At 31.9% G+C, this 23,840-nt stretch overlaps 1 protein-coding gene across 1 annotated transcript in view; it reads left to right on the top strand.

Annotated features, from left to right (window-relative positions):
* The window catches only part of LOC114341794 (WD repeat-containing protein 26), an 84,386-nt gene that overhangs the window by 14,582 nt on the left and 45,964 nt on the right, over positions 1 to 23,840 (top strand). The window contains exons 2-5 of the mRNA XM_050651799.1: positions 2,882 to 3,038; positions 9,619 to 9,803; positions 15,505 to 15,739; positions 21,635 to 21,794. Of these exons, the coding sequence (XP_050507756.1) occupies positions 2,882 to 3,038; positions 9,619 to 9,803; positions 15,505 to 15,739; positions 21,635 to 21,794 (737 nt within the window). The remainder of the gene's footprint in view (positions 1 to 2,881; positions 3,039 to 9,618; positions 9,804 to 15,504; positions 15,740 to 21,634; positions 21,795 to 23,840) is intronic.

The raw sequence follows: 23,840 nt of genomic DNA, 5'->3' as shown, positions 1-23,840 counted from the left end.
TTATAAACAATATTTTGGCAATGGACATTAATTTAGCTGACAAAGTAAAACCTTTGTTCTTTTTGTCGTGTGGGCTATGACCCAATTCATGTTGCCAACAAGAGATAATACATTTTAACTTCATTCTCAAGAATCAACTCAACCAGGCAAAATGTGCCTTTAACTTCATTCCTTCATACATTCAACATGTAGTATTATAGAGGCTTCAACTAAGTCGCGTACAAGCCACAAATCAGTACTCAACGTTCTCTCGGGGTAACAACCCTAGTGTCTACCGCTATCAATAAAATATCTAAGTGCTATTGGTGTTTCTATTACTGAAGATCATCCTCCACTGAGACCGAAGATTAGGATTGGTGTATTATGAATATTACAGGGTAAAATTTTTAAATTGTTGTGACAGGAAACCACTTATGGAATAAAATTGTTTGTGTCCTTATTTTAGAAAATTATAAAAAACGCTAGGATACGTCAACTTTTAAATTCAAATATGCATTGTGTAAACATAAATTGAAATATACAGCGTGGTTCACACAAGTCTAGCATAGTCCATGATCTTCAATTGTAATGAAATATCCTGTATATTTTTACGTTTTTAGAATCTGCTAAACAACCTCACATCAAGAAAGTGTATTCTGTAGGGCCTATTATGAATAATACAATGAGAAATTTTAAAATTATGTATAATTTTCGTCAAGATATTAAATACCTACATAAAATTTTGAAATTAATAATTTATCATACTTTAAATAATGATATAATTTTTTAAATTAGCTCAATAAAGACATACATTCTCTAAACCAAGTATAAAGCTATTGGGTTTTGTATTTAATGTCTTGACGAAATTTATAAATAATTTCAAAATTTCACCTTGTATTATTCATAATGTTATTATTATAATATTATACATAATACCACATAATACACTTTTTCGAGATGGGATTGTCATGTAGCTTCTAAGAGGAAAAATATAAAGGATGATCCATTAAAACTAGATATCATGGAGTATGCTGTACTTGCGTGAATCACCCTGTATATTTAAATTTACGTTTGTAAAGCGCCCATTTGAATTTAAAAGTTGACGTTTTCCAGTATTTTTTATAAATTTCTAAAATAAGACCATAAACAATTTTATTCCATAAGTGGTTTCTATACTTAATAATTTCAAAATTTCACCCTGTACTATTCATAACACATGCAACATGATATAGTTCGTCCAAACAGGTTATTGGGCAGCTTTTAAAAATATAAAAATATATAGGGTGTTTCATTAAAACTAAAGCTTATGACCCTTCTAGGCTTGCATGAATCACCCTGTACAGTTATGTGTATGTTTAAAAAGTGAACATTTTTATTTAAAACTCGACGGGTCTCAGCGTTTTTTATAATTTTTTTCAGCAAGAACAGAAATAGTTTTATTCCATAAGTGCCTTCCTCACTGTATTTGATTTTGACAAAACAAAATAGAATTCACCCAATTTAATAAAATCATTTAGTAAATTTATTTGTATAAATATATTAATTTTTGGTAAGTTTATTACCTATTTGTTCAGATGCCAACACTTTAAACATACTGTACATTTAAGGTAAATGTATAAAGACTCAAGACTTGCATTAAAAACAGACCTAACAACCATTGACAATGCTGTAGTACCTCACTATGTGATTATTTTCAGATAAAAAAGTACAATTTTGTTGAAACAGATCACACTATAACATAGTTATTCTATATGTAACCTACCACTCAATCGCGTTTCTTCCATTAAAGACTTATAGGTGTCATTATGGATGAAAAACTTTCTTTTGTAGAACACATTAATACTATTTATGTGAAGGCATCTAAGCTTCTAGGTTTTGTTATGAGAAATTGCAAGTGTTTTTCTGTGGTAGCCACGAGATTGGTTTATTGCTCAATTGTTAGATCCTTGTTGGAGTACTGTTCGGTAGTTTGGTCCCTTTACTATCAAAACCATATCGATACGGTCGAGAGGATCCAACATAAATTTTTGAGATATTGTGCTTACCATGTTCACACTACCATTAGAAATCATGATTATTCCTCTATTGAACAAAAATTATCTTTACCCCCACTTAAGAACCGTCGTGATATATCAGGTGCTATATTTATATATAATATCATACATGGATTTATTGATTGTCCAAACCTGTTAAATCACATTAACTTTAAAGTTCCAAACCAAGCTCTACGTTACCACAATGTTTTCAACATTCCGTTCCACAGGACAACATATGGTATTCACAACCCATTGGATAGATACATGGGGCTATTAAATGAATTTGATTATGATATTTTCAATTTAACTTTAACTCGGTTCAAAAGATCTCTTGCTTTGTGATATGCTTTGTGATATATATGTATGGTATTGTTGAATTTTGTTCTTATTATATTTTGTATGTTTTTAGTATGTAGTGAACTTTTTAAATGTAACTTTTTGTTATTGATTCTATACTATAGGTTATTTATGTTTGGAAACCTAATTGATATTATATTGTAATTTAACTCTTAATGGGATTATCCCGTGTTTTAAATAAATAAATAAATAAACACTGAGACACAATAGGACACTGAGGATTTTTAATAAATTCCTACTTTTTGGGAAGATTTGGGCGTATTTTGACGCGTAATTGAAGCTAATTGTGGGCGTAACCCACAATTTTACCAAAACGCTTTTATATCATTAAAGTTATCCCTTATTTAAGTATTTTCAGATGTAGAGTGACTCAAGCATTGGTTGTTTATTCCATAAATATGCATTTAATTCATAAATTTGCCCCTCACTGTAGATACAAAAACAAATATAAAATTACTTAGTTTATCAATTGACTTGTGTAAATGTAAATGCTTTATTTATGTGTACAGTAAAACATCTGATTCACTTATGGACGAGTCAGGCTGTCGCCTTGATCATCCCGCAGCTGCAAAATTCCGTCAGCATGTCATGGATGGAGACTGGTCAAAGGCTGATCATGACCTTCAAGAATTACGTCCCCTATTGGGACAAGATGGCAATATTATGGTACGTATTTAAAAAATATATATGTTACAGTTTGAGTTGATTATCCAGTTGGAGTTGACTTTTCCTAGTTCGAGTCGACTCAAACGGCTGATTTTAGTAAAAGTTGATTATAAGTATAAAATGAAGATTTTTATTCAACATTTACTAGTAAAAGTAGACTCCAACTAGTTAAAGTATACTCTTCCCAATGCCATTTAGTAAAAGTTGATTCACACAAACAACCGATTCTAGAAATTTAATGTTACTGTATATTATGTTCAAATCGTGATATTTATAGTCCAGGCTGTATCGTCGCCCCCATTAGGTAAATTATTCCAGTTCGATTCTTTTGCACAAACTTATTCAAAAAGAGGTCCTTATAACGAATCCACAGGGTGTCAGGTGGTACCGTAATCTAAAAATTGATTAAACAATTTTTTTAAACAAATTCACAAAAAAAATCACTTACATCATTTGGGTCATTCGGAGCAAAAGAGGTATTTTGTGATTTTTCTGTAAAATTTATTGTTCTCGAGTTATACACGATTTAAAATTTGAAAAATGCGAGAATGACCATTTTCAAGGCTTAATAATAGTTAAAAATTATTATTATGAAAGTTAGAAAGTCACCAAATCAAATTTTAACGACCCCCCTACAAGGTACTGAAGAAATATTTGTCATTATTGTATTACTAAGCTGTGATTTTTAATTATTAACAATGAGCGCTAGGAGCGTATTGAGGCGGCTGTCAATGTGAGTGCGACTGAGATGCACCATTGGATGGTCGGAATGGAGGATCTTACTCGCACTCACATTGACGGCCGCCTCAATACGCTTTTAGCGCTCATTGTTGATAATTAAAAATAACAGCTTAGTAATAAAATAATGACAAAAATTTCTTCAGGATCTTGTAGGGGGGCTTTAAACTTTGATTAGGTGACTTTCTGACTTTCATAATAATAGTTTTTAATCGAGTTATTAAGCATTAAAAATGATAATTTCGCATTTTTCAAATTTTAAATCGCGTATAACTCGAAAACTATCAATTTTAGAGAAAAATCACAAGAGACCTTTTTTGCTCCGAATGACCAAAATAATCTAAAAAAATTTGTTCGGAGTGAAATACTTAGTTATTTATAAAACAGTTCGTGAAGTATGCTTTTTTGCGCACGCACGCGATGTTTAGAGCACGAGCGGGCCGAGTGCTATACACCGCCTAAGTGCGCAAAAAGTACTTCATGCACAGTTTCATACAATATTTTATCTACCAAAAAACAAATAAAAAAACCAGGGTTGGCAGGTTTAAACCAACATGCTTAAAACCTTGGTTTAAACCAACTGGTTTTTTTCTTAAAAAAACCAATTGGTTTAAATCTGGTTTTTTTATTTTTATTTTTTGTACTGAGCCTCCAAACTGGTGTTTTTAAATGAAGTTTTTACTACAGCTGCCGCAAATAAAGAAAATTAAGATAAATAATTTCTATTTGTTTACTTTCGAACTTAGTTATTTTGAATATTGTAACGTTTGATGATGTTTTTTTTTTGTTATATTAATTTTTAGTGTGTGTAAATAAAAATAAAAGTCTCAATCATTTTTTTTTTCATTGTTTATTAGTTAATTTTATAAAATAATTTATTCATTTTTAAAGCTTTTAGACTTGATAAAATCCTGATTTAAACCAAATAAACCTGGTTTAAACCAAAAAACCTGGTTTTTTTTGTTTTTTTCGAAAAAACCTTGGTTTTTGCCAACCCTGAAAAAAACTACAACTCTTCGACACTGGAATACATTCCTATTTTACAATTTTGTAGAACTTTGACATTTAAAAATTCAAACTTCTGTCAAACCACAAAACTGTCAAAACTTTTTTTGTAATTTATTGCTCACATGTCATCACCATGACAAGGCGAAAGTTAAGGATATTTGATTATATGAAAGTGTGCTAAAAAACAGTGCGAAAAAGTAAATCCCATTTAAAATACATTATTACTTCAGGCACACTTTAAACCCTTCATGTACTTGCTAAAACTATATTTACAATTTTCACACAATAAAAACTTATAAGAATTATTTTTGTGAATTTGGTTAGCAAAAATTGGTTAAACAATTTTTCGACCGCGGTACCGCCTGACACTGTGTATTTGTTATAAGGATGTATTTGTTTGAGTAAGTTTGTGCAAAAAATCGAATCAGAATAATTTACCTAACGGGGGCGACGTTACAGACTGGACTAATAGTTGAAACTGTCAAAACAAAGAGACGCACACTCATCACAAATGCATGTGAGATTATACTCGTATGTATAATTTACTTTTACTAACAAGGGTTAGGCAGAGTCAACTTCAACTAGTAAAAGTTGATTTAAATTTTTCAAATCAACTTTTACTGCTCGTTTCAGTTGGAGTTGACTCGAACTAGGAAAAGTCAACTCTAACTGAGAATCAACTTGAACTGTAACATTACACTAGCTTTTTTCTGGTTGCGTTTTGCTCAGGCAATATAACCCATACCCATGGCAAGCCTAGATAGCAAAAAATGGATCAAAAGAATTATTTATAGGGTGAAATATTGAAAATTGCAACATATACAGGGTGTCCCGAAAAGATTGGTCATAAATTATACCACAGATTCTGGAGTCAAAAATAGGTCGATTGAACCTCACTTAACTATATACAATAGTGCACACAAAAAAAGTTACAGCCCTTTGAAGTTACAAAATGAAAATCGATTTTTTTTCATATATCGAAAACTCTTAGAGATTTTTTTATTGAAAATGGACATGTGGAATTTTTATGGCAGCAACATCTTTAAAAAAAATTAAAGTGAAATTTGTGCGCCCCATAAAAATTTTATGGGGGTTTTGTTCCCTTAAACCCCCCCAAACTTTTGTGTACGTTCCAATTAAATTATTATTGTGGCACCGTTAGTTAAACACAATGTTTTTAAAACTTTTTTGCCTCTTAGTACGTTTTTGATAAGCCAGTGTTTATCGAGATATTTTGAATATTTGTCGAATCCACCACATATTTGTATATGGTTAAGTATGATTATAGAAACCTGTTAAAATCTGAAAATTTATTTATAACTTACATTTTTAGGTATGTTTTGAAAAAGAAGCCACATCTCGATAAAAGGCTACTTATCAAAAAAAGACTAAGAGGCAAAAAAGTTTTAAAAACACTGTGTTTAACTAATGATACCACAATAATAGTTTAATTGGAACGTACACAAACATTTGGGGGGTTTAAAGTAACAAAACCTCCATAAATTTTTTATGTAAATATATTAAAAAAGAAGCCGCATCTCGATGAAAACTGGCTTATCGAAAAAATACTAAGAGAAAAAAGATTTAAAAACGTTGTATTTAAGTAATGGTACCACAATAATGAATTAATTGGAAGGTACACAAAAGTTTGGGGGGGTTTAAGGGAACAAAACCCCCATAAAATTTTATGGTGTGGACAAATTTTACTATAATTTTGTTTTAAGATGTTCCTGCCGTAAGAATGATACATGTCCATTTTCAATAAAAAATCTCTAATAGTTTTCGATATATTGAAAAAAAAATAGATTTTCATTTTGTAACTTCAAAGGGTTGTAACTTTTTTTATGAGCACATAAAGTACTAAGGTAAGTTAGGTTCAACCGAACTATTTTTGACCCCAGAATGTGTGGTATAATTTATGACCAATCTTTTCGGGACACCCTGTATAAGAGAACATCGTTATTATTTACCTGTTTCTAATCATCAATTGGATATTGCTTGTAGTCTTCACAACTGAGGGCTGGGGGCTTTATTGCTGGGCTCTAAGTTAAACACCCCCCTATCTTTTATCTGTTGTTGGTATAATAATATGTAATATCGTATCACATTTTTGACAGGGAGATCTTTTCAACAGGTTCCGGTAGAAATGGCATCTTTCACTCTGTTTCAAATAGCTAGTGTTGATTCATAATAGCCCAGGGGACCTAAGTACCCTTTCAGATTAAGACACTGGTGTCTGCCACCTGTGTCCGCCACCAGCAGCAAAGCATTGATTTAAATGAACGACTACAGATGAGCCACTTTGACTGTCTGGCTGATTTTAGTGGCTCAACAATGCTTTGCTGCAGTTGAACACCGGTGCGTGTCTGACACCGGTGTCAGACACCAGTGTCTTAGTCTGAAAGGGTACTAAGGTTTAACGTGTCCTCTGAAGTACAGTGAACGACTCGTATCATTTTTTAGAAATGAATATGTCATTGTTGGTGCCGAGATTCCAACTCATGTGATCTTGTCGCTGAGCTACGGTCGTCCACGTCCTTATGCGATTTATCATCATCATGGCATCTACACTCCTAGCGGAGTGATTGCCCTCTTTGTGCTTTTCCGATTCGTTTGTCGCGGTGAATCAATCCGCATTAACATTTTGGTTTTACAATTGATTTTGTGACTTGGCATCTTCTACAATTTTCCTCCATTCGTTCCTGTTTTTGCTTATGGTTACCCGTTCTCTGACTCCCATCTTCTTAAGGTCCTCGACTATCTGGTTCTCCCATCTAGTTTTGGGTCTTCCTCGTGGTTTGCCTGATACAGGTCTCCATTTGGAAATTTTCTTGATAACTGCTTCTGGATTCTTCCTTTCTATATGTCCCATCCATCTGAGTCTCTGTGCCTTGATAAAGACGATGTCTTCTCTCAGAAGGTCTCTTACTTCGTGGTTCATGAGTTTTCTAAATTCATTATTACCTAATGTTAGTGCTCCTGCTATCCTCCGAATTATTTTCCTTTCTAGGATTCTCAATCTTTCTTCCTTTTTCTGTGTCAGACACATTACTTCAGCACCATAATATGTGATTACTGGTCTAATTGCTGCTTTGTATATTTTCAGTTTTGTACTCGTGAGTAAGCTTCTTATCTTTGAGGAAGTTACTGTATTTCCAGTAGGTTCTGTTTCCTGCCTGGATTCTTTCATTAATTACGATGCTTCTATCATTAGTTCCATTAACTGAGACTCCAAAATATTTAAAGTGTTTTACCTTTTCAAATTCATATTCACCAATATTTAAGCTTGTCACATTAACTGGGTTTTTTCTTGAGCATGTTAGGTATTTTGTTTTGTTTTAATTTATTTCTAAACCCCTTTTCTTTGAATAACTTCGTAAATTCTTCCTTTAAACTGTTTGGGTTTCTGCTAATTCGCTATGTCGTCAGCATACGCCACAAGTTGCGACTTCGATGTTATAATCGTATCTTTTATTTCTGTAGCTCTTATTGTTCCTTCTATAGCGACATTAAATAGTGACGCTGGTAGAGAGTCGCCTTGTAGTACTCCACTTGCTATTTCTATATTTTTGGTGATTCCGTTATCTGTAATTATTGCTGCAGTCATTATTGCTGCAGTCGATCCTTTCATTGTCATTTTCGTAAGCTTTATAAGTTTCATTGGTATATCCAGGTTTTTCATGTCTTCTATTAGGTCGGGTCTTGTTAAGCTGTCAAAAGCTTGCTTGAAGTCTATGAAAAGGATGTGTAAGTCGATATCATGTTCGTAACATTTCTCAATAATTGACTGTGTGAGTGAAATGCGTCTATTGTTGACCTTCCCTCTCTAAATCCGTGTTGGTAGTCTCCTATTTTAGTTTCAATGCATTTTGAGAGTTTTTGTCTGATTAATGATGTCAATATTTTGTAGCAGCTGTTTAACAGTGTTACTCCTCTATAGTTGTTACATTTTGTGGTGCGACTTAGAGGGGATACGAGAAACGATCGTGCGCGAATAGCGGAAAAATGTTGCAACTTTCTTAAATAATTCATATTGTCAATTGAAATTGTCAAATTGACGTATATTTCATACCTACTGTCATTGAAGAAGACAAATTATATGTTACTGCACAATATTGATATGATAATATGTAATTATTATATAAAAGTAAATTTATTAATTGTATTTTGCTTGCAGTACTGCATTTTAATAATTGATTTTATTTGCTACATACAATTGTTTACCTTTTAATAACATAACCTCAGACTTACTTTTTTTCTTATATTTTTTTGGGCAATGGCCTTGACTATTATCCAGCAACCAGGACCTATATGATTGGCCAGTATAATTAAAAGTGCGAAAAAAGTTGCCGAGCTATGAAACCAGGGGTCGCTTTTCCGAACTTGCACGGTCCTAATAGTGTAACGTTTATTGGACACCACAGCCTGATGATGTATGCAGATTACAGCGTATATTGATGACCATAGCCTAAGGTTCTGTAGTGACTATGTGAAGTAGTCGGCGACTGACAAATGCTCTATGCGACCAATAGCGTAACGCTTTGTGCGGCAGACAACGTTTATTGGAGACCACAGCCTAAGTTGATACATGCTTCTTCTTCCGATTGGTAACTTATCTCGGGTTATTCTAACTATTCTATTTTCTGTCATTCTGTAAATGTGACTAATCCATTCTTCCCTTTTTGTACTCCAGAATTTCCACTTCGGATATCGAAAGGTCAAATAAATGTATTTTCAGCTGATATTGTGGTTAACTCCCATTAAAGATTGTAAATAAATAAATGAACCATAATAAATGTTTTTAAATTAATCAATTTCATTCAATTAATTTCAGGAAATGAAGTTTTTGATACTTGAACAGAAGTATCTAGAATTTTTAGAGGACGGACGAGTTTTGGATGCGTTACATGTGTTAAGAAATGAATTAACACCACTGCAACACAACACTGCAAGGGTTCATCAGCTATCTAGCTTTATGATGTGTTCCAGTACCGAGGAGTTGCTTGAACGCACAAATTGGTAAGCAAATATTAATTTTCTTCGAATTCATAAGTTGAATGCTTTAATTGTATTCTATTCAAATTATTTATTTAGAAATACACTGCGGTGCAACAAAATCGATCCACTAAAAATTTGGTCATTTTTGATGTTTCGAATTTGCTAAACCTGTTGTCCGATTTAAGTGATTTTTGAAGATATTCTTCTTTAGCGGCGAATCGATTGAGGGTAAAATTTGATTAATCCGCGCGCATGCGCACACCGACAGTATGGTATTAGTTGTTATACGGGCTCTGATTGGGTGTTGAAATTTTGAAATGATCTGTCAATAATTGTTCAATATGGAGGTTATCGGTAAACAAAAATATTGTATATTAGTTTTTATTGATGTGTGGACAGAAATAAAATCAAATTTATAATTATAGTGACTTTTTAAATAGTTTTGAAAAGCCGCAGGTACGTAATTCTAAATGTTTCAGTTGGAAATACCTAATAGTTTCAATACCTATCTATTTGGAAAATGTAAACAAAATAATGTAGTTACCTATTACTAGGCAATGCTTTAATTTACATAATCTGATTACGAACAAACTTTCTACAAATCTTCATCTCATATATCGTTTTCTTATTCAATATTTTGTTGTATTTTATTTCGACAAAAATCAAACTAATAATTTTATTAAATTCATATAAATTTATGGTGTAAACGTTTAGTTTGTGCATATTCCCACATGACGTATACGAGAGTTTGGTGCAGTTTGAAATGGCGTCAACTTTCGTACGGCGCGGTAGACGTGAAGTGGGTTCAAGCCCCAAGCAAGTTATTATTTTTTTATTTTTTTATGATTGTAAGTATATTATTATATAATTTTTAAAGATATTCTTCTTTTTTGAAAGTGGTAGATAAGAAAGTTAGTTTGATTTTTAAATAAAATAAGTACAAATAACCTTTTAAGTATATTTACTTCGTTTAAATTACCTATTATATAATCGAAGAATATCTTCTTACGTGCGTACAAAGTACACACACATTCTTTTTTTACCACGTTATAGCCTTATTCATTGACAATATCGCTGTAATAATATTGTTGCTAGACAGTCAAACTGTCATTGTATACCGGGTGTACGAGTCAAACTGTGTTTTTTCTCAAGGTTCGCATCACCCCGTGGATTATTCTAGCATTTATAAAATACTGAAATTAAAACCCAACTATAGCCTCAGGTTTTCTTAACATTTTGTCTTTCGATTCATTCGCTTATTAGACAAGGCGAAAACGGCGGGTTCGTTGGAAAAAATATTCCCACGAGATTTTTTTACATAATCACATTCGTGAGACATCCCAGAATAAGGTTCAAGAAGTCGCCCACGTGAAAAGTGGTCCAAATTTTTTTTAACAATTTTTTTAATCAAATTGTAAAAATCCATATTTTTGGCCCGGACAATTTTTTTTTAGGTTTTTTGGACCATTCTGGATAAAAAAGGTCTCTTATAATTTTTCTCTAAAGTTGATCTTTTTCGAGTTGTAAGCAATTTGAAATTGAAAAAAAAAAGGAAAATGGCGATTTTTAAGGCTTAAAAACTAGGTTAAAAGTTATTATTCTGAAAGTAAAAAAGTGACTATATCAAAGTTAAAAAAGCCCTCCCTACAGGATCCTGAAGAAATTTTTGTCATTATTTTATTACTAAGCTGTTATTTTTAAGTAATAATAATGAACGCCATGCACGTGTTAGGCGGCCGTAAATGCTGATTGCGAGAGAGATGCCATTCCGGCAGTCCAATTGTGTATCTTACTCGCATTCACATTTACAGCCGAGTCAATACGATCTAACCGCTCATTGTTATTAATTAAAAATAACAGCTTAGTAATAAATTAATGACACAGATTTCTTCAGGATCATGTAGTGGGAGCTTTAAACTTTGTTTTAGTCACTTTCTGACTTTATAATAATAATTTTTAACCGAGTTATTAAGTCTTAAAAATGGCAATTTTCGCGTTTTTCAAATTTTAAATTGCTTCTAACTCGAAAAAGATCAACTTTAGACAAAAATTATAAGAGACCTTCTTTGTCCAGAATGGTCCAAAAAACCTAAAAAAAAATTGTCCGGGCCAAAAATATTGATTTCTGCAATTTGATTAAAAAAAATTGTTAAAAAAAAATTTGGACCACTTTTCACGTGGGCGACTTCTTGAACCTTATTCTGGGATGTCTCACGAATGTGATTATGTAAAAAAATCTCATGGGAATATTTTTCCCACCGAACCGCCGTTTTCACCTTGTCTATATGTTGGATAATAAAAAAGTTAGGTACTTTAACAACTGGCCATGTTCGTCATCAGTACAGGGTGTTTCTAAATAAGTGCGACAAACTTTAAAGGGTAATTTTACATGAGAAAATAATGACAATTTGCTTTATAATCATATGTCCGCAAACGCTTCTTTTCCGAGATACGGGATGTTCAATTTTTTTTTACAAACTGACGATTTATTTATTGCTTTAAAACCAGCTGAGATATGCAAATCAAATTTGGTGGGTTTTAAGACGTAGTTAATGCACATTTTTTGACATACAATTAAGAATTTAATATTCACCATTGGCGCGCAAACGGGTATTATGACCGATAATATTACTCGTACGCACGCCAATGGTGAATATACAATTTTTAATTGTATGTTAAAAAATGTGCAATAACTACTTCTTAAAACCCACCAAATTTCATTTGCATATCTTAACTGGTTTTAAAGCAATAAATAAATCGTCAGTTTGTAAAAAGAAATTGAACATCCCGTACCACGGAAACGAAGCGTTTGCGGACATATGATTATAAATCAAATTTTCATTATTTTCTCATGTAAAATTACCCCTTAAAGTTTGTCGCACCTATTTAGAAAACACCCTGTACTGATGACGAACGTGACCAGTTGTTAAAGTACCTAACTTTTTTTATTATCCAACATAAGCGAATGAATCGAAAGACAAAATATTAAGAAAACCTGAGGTTATAGTTGGGTTTTAATTTCAGTATTTTATAAATGATAGAATAATCCACAGGGTGATGCGAACATTGAGAAAAAAGCACAGTTTGATTCGTACACTCGGTATACAATGACAGTTTGACTGTCTAGCAACAATATTATTACAGCGATATTGTCAATGAATAAGGCTATAACGTGGTAAAAAATCGCTTAAATTGGTCAACAGGTTTAGCAAATTCGAAACATCAAAAATGACCAAATTTTTAGTGGATCGATTTTTTTGCACCGCAGTGTATATAGTAAATATAAATGTTGCTAGGCAAATACTTTTTATTTTCAATTATTTAAGGTTTTTTTTTTGGAACATTGTCATTTAAGATCAATGAAAATATGCAGATTTGTTATAAAATACGAATGGATAAGTCCAGAAGCGTCGAGCTCAATCAACCATGTATCTCCTACGCCGCGAACATGCATTGGTTAAAGAATATAACAAAATAATGGACAGTCGCCAGCTTCTAGTCCACAACGACATCCCCGATATTCTTGGAAACCGTCTCCGATCCAGGCTACCCCCTCTACAATCTGCTCAAGCGCTGCAGCAATCCAACTTTGACTTAAATACCCGATGGAGAGAAGATTGGGAAAGTAGGACAGATCCGCATTACCATAGTCTACCGGACATCATAGGGAAACCTGGCGAATTTGAACGTCCCCGTAAGATTTGGGCAGCCCTTAATCGAATTCGAACAAACTGTGGAAGATGCGCCGACTCCCTCCACAGATGGGGTAAACTCCCCTCGCCTTCTTGTGACTGCGGCGCTGCAAGACAGACGATCAGTCACATTGTTCAGGACTGCCCACGCAGAGCATACACAGGCGACCCTATAGACTTTGTAATGGCAACCGAAGGGTCAATCGAATATATAAAAAAATTGGACATCTGTTTGTGATGCATTGTATAATGCATAAATCTAAATATATTCTGTGATATACTTAAGCCATACGCTAAAAAAAAAAACCATGTATCTCCATTTCTTAAGGTATTCTCTAAGGATGATTAGATCATTCGTGAAATTATTTTCTGTAATTTCTAAGGATTCTTGAATTGTTGCAAGGGATCCAGTCGTCAGCATGTCTAAACTTGCAAGATTCGATTGCAGGCATGTAAGCAATATAGAGGCTAAAAAGTAAAGGGACAAGAACATAGGTAACACTGTGGAAGGCTACTATTAAGTTTCATCTGTCTGCTCATATTATTTCCCATTATTACCTGGAAGGTTCTGTTTGCAAGCATGTTGTCAATAAGGTTGATTACTTTTCTGCAGCAGATACTACGGGCTAGTTTATACAGTGAGCACATAAAGGATGGAATACATTCATTTTCTCGAGAATGGACGATTTTGGAAAAAAATCGCGAAACAGGTCAATTTTTTATTTTTAAATTGCGACTTTTTGGCGTATATATTATTATCATACTAGTGACGTCACCCATCTGGGCGTGATGACGTCATCTATGATTTTTTAAATAAGAATAGTGTTAATATGTTAATATAACATTAACATAATTATTTATACAGTCTCCAATTTTTTTTTTATTTAAATTTATTGACATAAAAAGAAGAACGTATGTAATTTATTTAACTCAAAATACACTTTACTGCTATCAAAAAACAGGAAATAATGTTTATTTGACAAATAAATATTGTGTTTTGCTTAAATTCAATATTAAAGCAGCCACCCACCTTCCTCTTGACAGTTTGAACATTTAATTTAAGCGAAAAGCAATGATTATTTTTCAAATAAACATTTTTTTCTGTTTTCTGAGAGCAGTAAAATGTATTTTGAATTAAATAAATTACATGCATTCTTCTTTTTATGTCAATAAATTTAACTAAAAAATTTTTTTTTGGACACCCTGTATAAATAAATATGTTAATGTTTATATTACTGAATAGAGAATTGAATTACCTTTCAAATGGGTTATCACACGAGCCCTATTCCCATTTAAAAAAAATATCGATGACGTCATCACGCCCAGATGGGTGACGTCGCTAGTATGTTATACATGCCAAAAAGTCGTAATTTAAAAATAAAAAGTGACCTGTTTCGGGATTTTTCTCCAAAATCATCCATTCTCGAGAAAATGAATTTATTCCAACCTTTACGTGCTCACTGTATATTAATCCCTGTCCCTAAGCAGTATCATAATATGCTGCTGTTAGATCTATGAATGCAGCGGATGGTTTTTATTTCTTTTGAAAAATAACTTCTTTAAAAGTTGTTAGTGGCAAGACTTGATGAGGGCGAAAGCCTGTTTGTTCAGTAGTGAAATTTTCAAGTATCCCGTGACTAATTTTGTTGAGAAGAAGCTTTTCTATTAGTTAATATTCCACTCTGTGTAGACTATGGGACGGTAGTTCTGGCTTATTATTTGGCTTGTCCGGTTTCAGAATTGCGATTATCTTCGTTTGCTTAAGTGAGATAGGAATGTTGTCGGAGTGAAGTATATCAGTGTAGAACATTGCAAGCACTTTGTATTAGGAACTCAGGATGGATGCCATCAAAGCAAGGGGCTTGATTTTATTTCTTTCTAGGTAAACCGAAAGAATGAGCGAAGAATCTTTATTTTGTCTGTGACACATTTGATGTCTACAACACTTTATTAGTTTTTGATGTAAAACAATCTCTTTTAATTCATGCCTGGTTGAATAATATTTTCTGAACTTTATTTATTATTTTCAGGGAAGGCAAAGGGATGCAATCTCGCATGATACTGATGAACAAATTACAGTCGTACTTACCGCCTTCGATAATGTTACCTCCGAATAGGCTTCACCAGCTGTTAAATCAAGCACTCGAACTTCAGGCTATACGTTGCAGCCACCACAACACCTCTCAGGGAGTTTCTTTACCAGAAGCATCATTATTAGTTGATCACCGCTGCCTCAAATCGTCTTTCCCTATTTATACAATGCAGGTAAGTACTTGTTATTTTTTAGTTAGAGTTTAATAGTCCCTTCTTTAACGGTAAAATATTGCAAAACCTCAAAACCACATAGCTAATAAGTCAAAGAAAAAAAGTGATATTGTGCCGATATGTGCTTTTGCCCTGGGGGTGGTTTTCACCCCCTTTTGGGGGTGAAAAAATATTCGTCCAAAGAAAGTCAGGAAATTGATAAACTGGCTAATTTTAAGTAACTTTTGTTCTATAGAGTTTTTTCACTAAGTCAATACTTTTCGAGTTATTTGGCAGTGAATATGTTCATTTTTTCAACAAAATAACCACGCTTTTAGACGGTTTTTCGCAAATAACTCAAATAGTAAGTATTTTGTCGAAAAACATTCGTAGCAAAAATATATCCTGTAAAAAATTTAAAAAAATGGTGTATATATCACGTCTCTACACCCAGTAGAAGCAGAGTTATAGCTATTGAAAAATAGGTTCATATTCGTCAAATTCCAAATGGAATACTTTAACGTGAAATAACCAAAAATGAAGCACATTTCGGGAAAAACTCATTACAACTTATTTAAAGTATTTAAAAAAAGCTTCATTTTTGTTTTATAAAAAAAATTCTAGCATCAAAATTAAACAAGTCACGCTCAAAATAAAGTTAGTCCCTTTTGGTTTTGGTAAAAAATCGAAAAAATCACCCCCTAATTAGTATCTTAAATGAACTTAATCGTTACGACTTCACAAGTTTCTTGACTCGTGGATATATTGTTTATATGATCTGTAAGTTTCATCGGTTCAAAGTCCTTATTATTGAAAGGGCTCTAGTTAAAAGGGGTTGAACGAGTTACTGATCACGAATGTATGCAAATTTAGAAACACCAAATCTCAATCAATTTTTGTCTAACAGAAAAACAAAAAAATACATGATATCCAGAAAAGCAAATCTGACTTTTTTTGTTTTTCGAGATTTTTGGTATCTCTAACAATTTTCAAGTTATTTTGAAAAAAAAGCATATTTTTCAAAATTTAAATTTTTAAAAATTTTACTTTGAAACCAAATTTTTTCAAAAATAAGCATTTTGAATCGATGAAACTTACAGATCATATAAACACAACATAAGTAAAATAATTTGTGGAGCGGTAACGATTAATTTCATTTAAGTTGCTAATTAGAGGGTGGTCTTCCCGATTTTTTTTGCAAAAACAAAATGGACCAACTTTATTTTGAGCTTAACTTGCTTATATTTAATGCTAGAAACTTTTTGTAAAAACAGAAATAAAGCTTCTTTTAAATACTTTAAAAAAGTTATTATGGGTTTTTCCCAAAAAGTGCTTAATTTTTTGGATATTTCACGTCGAAATATTCTATTTGAAATTTGGTGAATATGAATCTATTTTTCATTGGCTATAACTCTGATTCTACGAGATCCAGAGACCTAACGTGTACACCATTTTTTTTTTACTTTTTTATAGGCTATATTTTTGCTAAGAACGTTTTTTTCGACAAATACATAATTTTTGAGTTATTTGCGAAAAACCGTCTAAAAATGTGGTTATTTTGTTGAAAAATGAACATATTCACTCGCAAATAACTCGAAAAGTGTTGACTTAGCGAAAAAGCTCTATAGAACAAAAGTTACTTAAAATTAGTCAGTTTACCCATTTCCGGACTTATTTTGGACATATATTTTTTCACCCCCAAGAGGGGGTGAAAGTCACCCCCAGGGCAAAAGCACACATTGGCACAATATCACTTCTTTTCTTTGACATGTAAGCTATACGTATGCCAAATTTCATGTCAATCCAAGCGGTTCTTTAAAATTTAGAGCAAAAACCGTGAAAGAATGGACTATAAGGACCTTAGATTTGGATTGAGCGCACCATTAAAGGCTATAGCGGGATAAGATGGTCAAAAATGCCCCCGCACCGATCAGCCCCGCTACTTATGTTTTCGATAAAGGATATAAAATTATGCCCTCATGCAAATTTTTAGCTTCCCAGGGGTCCTAAAACATCTTAAATCGAGAAAAGAAGAATTTTTATGTTTTATTTTTTTGTGAGCGCAAATTTACTTTGAAAAATCTGAAAAAATTCAAGAGAACGTATATTTTTAATACAAAACAGCCTGATTTTTTTCAAATTTTTGTAATGAAAAATGAGCCCAGGAAAAAAATCTTGAAATTTTCAAAAAAATTTTAGGTTATAATATGATTTGGCCAACTTTTAAATATTTTTTTGTGTATTTTTTGTCGTTCTTTTGAATGGCTAAGACAGAATTTTTAATATCTGAGCGGAAAGGACGAAAAAATTGAAAAAACCGTTTTTGGCTGTCTCGAGATGCATCTCGGGACAGCCAATTTTAGGATTTAGGATCCTGACTACAACAACTGAAAAAAACACTAAAAGTGTGAATTTTGTCATAAAATTTGGTATGTGGGGTATTAATAATATTTGGAACAGCGTTTCCAAATATCTCTAACGCGAAGCAAATCGAATCGCATATCGAAATTTCATCTTGTTTGTGGATTCGCAGCAGACCGCGTTTAAAATTTAAATTTCAGTTGACTATTTTAAAAATTGTGAACCATCAACCTGTATGACTGTGCCAAATTTCAAATCTGTATACAGGGTGTAACAAAAATACAGGTCATAAATTAAATCACATATTCTGGGGTCAAAAATAGTTCGATTGAACCTAACTTACCTTAGTCCAAATGAGCATACAAAAAAAGTTCCAGCCCTTTGAAGTTACAAGATAAAAATCGATTTTTTCCGATATATCGAAAACTGTTAGAGATTTTTTAATGAAAATGGACACGTGGCATTCTTATGGCAGCAACGTTTTAAAAATAAATTAAAGTTAAATTTGTGCACCCCATAAAAATTTTATGGGGTTTTGTTCCCTTAAACCCCCCCCCCAAACTTTTTTGTACGTTCCAATTAAATTATTATTGTGGTACCATTAGTTAAACACAATGTTTTTAAAACTTTTTTGCCTCTTAGTACTTTTTGTAAAAGCTAGTTTTTATCGAGATATTTTGAATATTTGTCAAATCCACCACATATTTGTATACTGTTACGTACGATTGTAGAGACCTGGTAATAATATCAAATTTTTTTATAAATTACAGTTTGAGGTATATTTTGAACCATATTAGAAAAGAATATTTTATCTCGATAAAAGGTGCCTCATCGGAAAAATACTGAGAGGCAAAAAAGTTTTAAAAACATCCTGTTTAACTAATGGTACCGCAATAATAGTTTAATTGGAACGTACACAAACATTTGGGGGGTTTAAAGGCACAGAACCCCCATACAATTTTTATGTAAACATATTAAAAAAGAAGCCGTATCTCGATTAAAACTGGTTTATCGAAAAAATATTAAGAGGCAAAATGTTTTAAAAACATTGTGTTTAACTAAGGGTGCCACAATAATAATTTTATTGGAACGTACAAAAAAGTTTGGTGGGGTTTAAGGGAACAAAACTCCCATAAAATTTGTATAGGGTGCACAAATTTAACTATAATTTATTTTTAAAATGTTCCTGCTACAATAATGCCACGTGTCCATTTTCATTAAGAAATCTCTAATAGTTTTCGATATATCGGAAAAAATCGATTTTTATTGTGTAACTTCAAAGGGCTGTAACTTTTTGTGTGCATATTTGTACTAAGGTAAGTTACGTTCAATCGAACTATTTTTGGTCCCAGAATATGTGATTTAATTTATGACCTGTATTTTTGTTACACCCTGTATATTACGATAGCCGAAATATAAATAGGGGTGTCTTCATCTTAAATGCGACACACTGTATATTATCAATTTGATAATTTATTGCAACTAATATAGTCGTATTTTATATACCTAGATTCAAAATATACATTCAAAATACTGACTAATTCACTAATTTTATCATAAAAAGTTCAAATTGATTGCATTGAAGTATTGAACCAATTAATGCGTATTAATATAATATTACATAATATTATAATTATAATATACAGAGTGAGTTTTATGTATAGAAACCCTCAATTATCACGGAAACGGCTTTCACGATTTTTATAGGTTTTGGTGGGTAGACGTTTTCTAATGCAGCCGATATTATAGTGATAATTACATTGTTGTCAGATCTTCCATTTTTCTGGAACTCTAATGAACTTTCTTATTTCAAATGGAGTATATATTTTGCGTTTTGAAGTCCTTAAGAAATACTAATTATTTTTCATGTTATATTCCCTTTACCCAAATGACATAGTTTAGGAGTTATTGCTACATTTATTAAAAAAAAAATTTAAACAAATTATAAAAATAAATTTTTTGGCCCGTGCAGACATTATTTTACATTCTTTGGATCATTGGGAAGAAAAAAGGTCTGTTGTAATTGTTCTCTAAAGTTAATGGTTTTCGAGTTCTAAACAATTTAAAACTGAAAAAACACAAATAAAAATTATTATTTTTGAAACTACTGAGTACCCAAATTCAAGCTAAGCCCTTCTGCTAGGGGCTCGATATAAATTTTTTTGGCACATTTTATTCTAAAACATTGAATTGTTAGTGAAACGCATATGAGAGGACGGGCGATCGGGCTGCATTATCAACTAAAAAACAATATAGAATGAAACAAGCTTAAATTACTTATTGGTAACTGATAAAATGAGGCTTGAACTTGAATTTGTGTACTTTGCAGTTTCAAAAATAATATTGTTAATTTGTGTTTTTGAACCTTGAAAATCGTCATTATACGATTTTTTTCAGTTTTAAATTGTTTATAACTCGAAAACGATTAACTTTGGAGAAAAATTACAAAAGAACTTTTTTGTTCCCAATGGTCCAAAGAACGTAAAATAATGTCTACTCGGGTCGAAAAAATAGATTTTTATAATTTGTTTAAATTGTTTTTTAAATAAATGTAGCAATAACTCCGAATTTATGGCCTTTAGGTATAGGGAATATAACATGAAAAATATTCAGTATTTCTTAAGTACTTCAAAACGCAAAAAATATACAGGGTGTTCCAATTGAAATAAAAAATCTAATTAGATTTTTAGAAATACGGAAGATCTGACAACAATGTAATTATCACTATATTATCACCGCATAGACAACCCCTACCCAACAGAATTTATAAAAATCGTACAAACCGTTTCCGAGATAATTGAGGGATTCCATACATAAACCTCACTCTGTATAATATTATATTATTACACATTAATAATTGGTTCAATACTTCAATGCAATCAATTTGAACTTTTTATGATAAAATTGGTGAATTAGTCAGTATTTTGAATGTATATTTTGAATCTAGGTATAAAAAATACGACTACATTAGTTGCAATAAATTATCATATTCATAATATACAGTGTGTCGCATTTAAGATGAAGACACCCCTATACCTATTTCGGCTATCAAAATATATACAGATTTGAAATTTGGCACAGTTATACAGGTTCATGGTTCACAATTTTTAAAATAGTCAACTGAAATTTAAATTTTAAACGCGGTCTACTGCGAATCCACAAACGGGATGAATTTTCGATATGCGATTCGATTTGCTTCGCGTTAGAGATATCGAAAAGTTATTTGGAAAAGCTGTTCCAAATATTATTATAACCGCACATACCAAATTTTATGACAAAATTCACACTTTTAGTGTTTTTTTTTTCAGTTGTTGTAGTTAGGATCCTAAATCCTAAAATTGGCTGTCCCGAGATGCATTTTGAGATAGCCAAAAACGGTTTTTTTTTTTAAATTTTTTTGTCCTTTCCGCTCAGATATTAAAAATTCTGCCTTTGCCATTCAAAAGAATGACAAAAAATACACAAAAAAATATTATTTAAAAGTTCTTCTGCATTTATTTCAAAAAATGTAGACACGAGTTTATTTCGAAATGTAAACTTGATTTGTATTTTAAGGTACTAAATGATCATTGTGATGAAGTATGGTTCTGTAGTTTTTCTCCTGATGGGACCAAATTAGCCACAGGTTCCAAAGATCAAAACGTTATCATCTGGGACGTCGATCCTGATGCATGTACTTTATCGTTAAAGAAAGTACTAGAAGGGCACAATACTGGTAAGTTAATTTAATTTAAACAACTACGAGCATTCTAGTTACTACGATTCAATGCGTCATTTTTTAATGCTTCATCACTGTTAGATAAAGAATATTTCCTTATAAAACTTAAGAGAAATCATCAGAATACAACAAACCTTCATATTTATGTTTCGTGGACCTTAAGAAGGCATTTGACAGGGTCAAGTTAAAGGACGTTATCCATTTATTGTACGCAAGAGAGGTACCTATAGAAATAATTAAAACGATCGAAATATCTCCCAGAACAACAAAATAAAATGTAGAAGAAGAACTAATTGACCCATAGTCCAGGAACCGAAGCTTTTCAGCTCGCAATTTTTACAGAATGGATCGATTTGCTTGAAAATTTGACAATAAGTAGTGGATAGTCTAGGGATCAAAATCTATACGATGCCGAAAGGCGCTTTTACCATGGGGGTGGTTGCCACCCCACCTTGGGGGTGGAAATTTTTTATTACATTTTGACCGCAAAAGTTGATAAAAACCATTCATTTTAGGCACAAAACGTTATATACATTTTTTTGATAAAATTAATATTTTTAGATTTATTCGCTATCGAAAGTGTTAGTTTTATATCGAAAAAATCAATGTTTTTCGATAATATATTCATTTACGATTTACTCAATTTTTGCCGTAGAAAAATTTTTTTCAAGCCAAGTTCTTTAGATTTAAATAACCTACAATTTCATATTTAAACATTTTTTCGTATCTCTGATGCTAATCTTTCTATTCTGAAGAAAATGGCATTTTTTACCAAACTACAAAAATTCGTTATTCGCTTTTAACTTCAGTTTTTTTAAAACTAATCATTCTAAGCCAGTCAAATTTCTGGAATATATTACCAATACATAAATAAAGAAGCATGAATAAGGCCACTGACTAAAAACACCGCTAACTTACATTATTTAGCTTCCAGTTGGATTTCTCCTTTTTTTTCAGAAAAATATATTGATTTTTTAACCGTGACTTTTTATTTTGTAGGCCCCGTGATAAAATAGAATTTTGTAGGCCCCTACAAGATCTATAAGGATATTAATATTAAATCCTCTTAAAATTCTTAGTCGCAAAAAGAGGTGACTATAAAAGGGTTGGTAAAGTTGGTTTTTGCATGTTATTACAAGTTTTAATTGTCAATATCTCACTCAGTTTTTGCCATATGAAAAATTTTTGCGAACCTTGTTCTTGGCAATTAAATAAGCTACAATTTTAGACTGTCATATTTTTTCGTATCTCTGATGCTAATCTTTCTATTCTGAAGAAAAGGGCATTTTTTTACCAAACTACAAGAATTCGTTATTCACTTTTAACTCCATTTTTTTAAAAACTAATTATTCCAAGCCGCTCAAACCTCTAGAACCTATTAATAATACATAAATATAGAAGACCAAATAAGGTCAATGACTAATTTTAATTAGGGTGGTAAGTAGAGGGAGTTGCCGATCACTTTTTCGCTGAAAAAAAAAATAGGGACTGACATTCTTTTCATAATAAGTCACTCAAATTTTGAGGTAGATACTTTTTTTTATTTCTGTAGATAGATATTTTTAAATACTTTAAATTAGTTTTAACAGGTTATCCTCTAAAAATGCACAATTTTCCCGTCGTTTGAGTTTGAATCTACAATATTTAGCATTTGACGAAGAAGAGCTAACATATAATAAAGTATAGCTCAATTACTATTAAAGAAAATAAAAAACTGCTTTTGTTTATTTTTTCAAAAGGTACATTTTTGTTAAGTAAAGTTGTTTTGATAAAACGAAAACTTTTTGAGTTATTAGCAGAAAACTGATTAAAAACATTGAGTTTTTCGATATAAAAATAACACTTTCGATAGCGAATAAATCGAAAACTCTTAATTTTATCAAAAAAATGTATAGAACGTTTTTTGCTTAGAATGAATGTTTTTACCAACTTTTGTGGCCAAAATATATTAAAAAATTTCCACCCCCGAGATGGGGTGGCAACCACCCCCATGGTAAAAGCGCCTTTTAGCCTCATATAAATTCTGATCCTTGGACTATCTAC

This window comes from Diabrotica virgifera, chromosome 5 (assembly GCF_917563875.1).
Source record: "Diabrotica virgifera virgifera chromosome 5, PGI_DIABVI_V3a".
Classification (NCBI taxonomy): Eukaryota; Metazoa; Arthropoda; class Insecta; order Coleoptera; family Chrysomelidae; genus Diabrotica; species Diabrotica virgifera.
The sequence above is the reverse complement of the archived record's forward strand: the minus strand, read 5'-3'. Positions and strand labels throughout refer to the sequence as shown.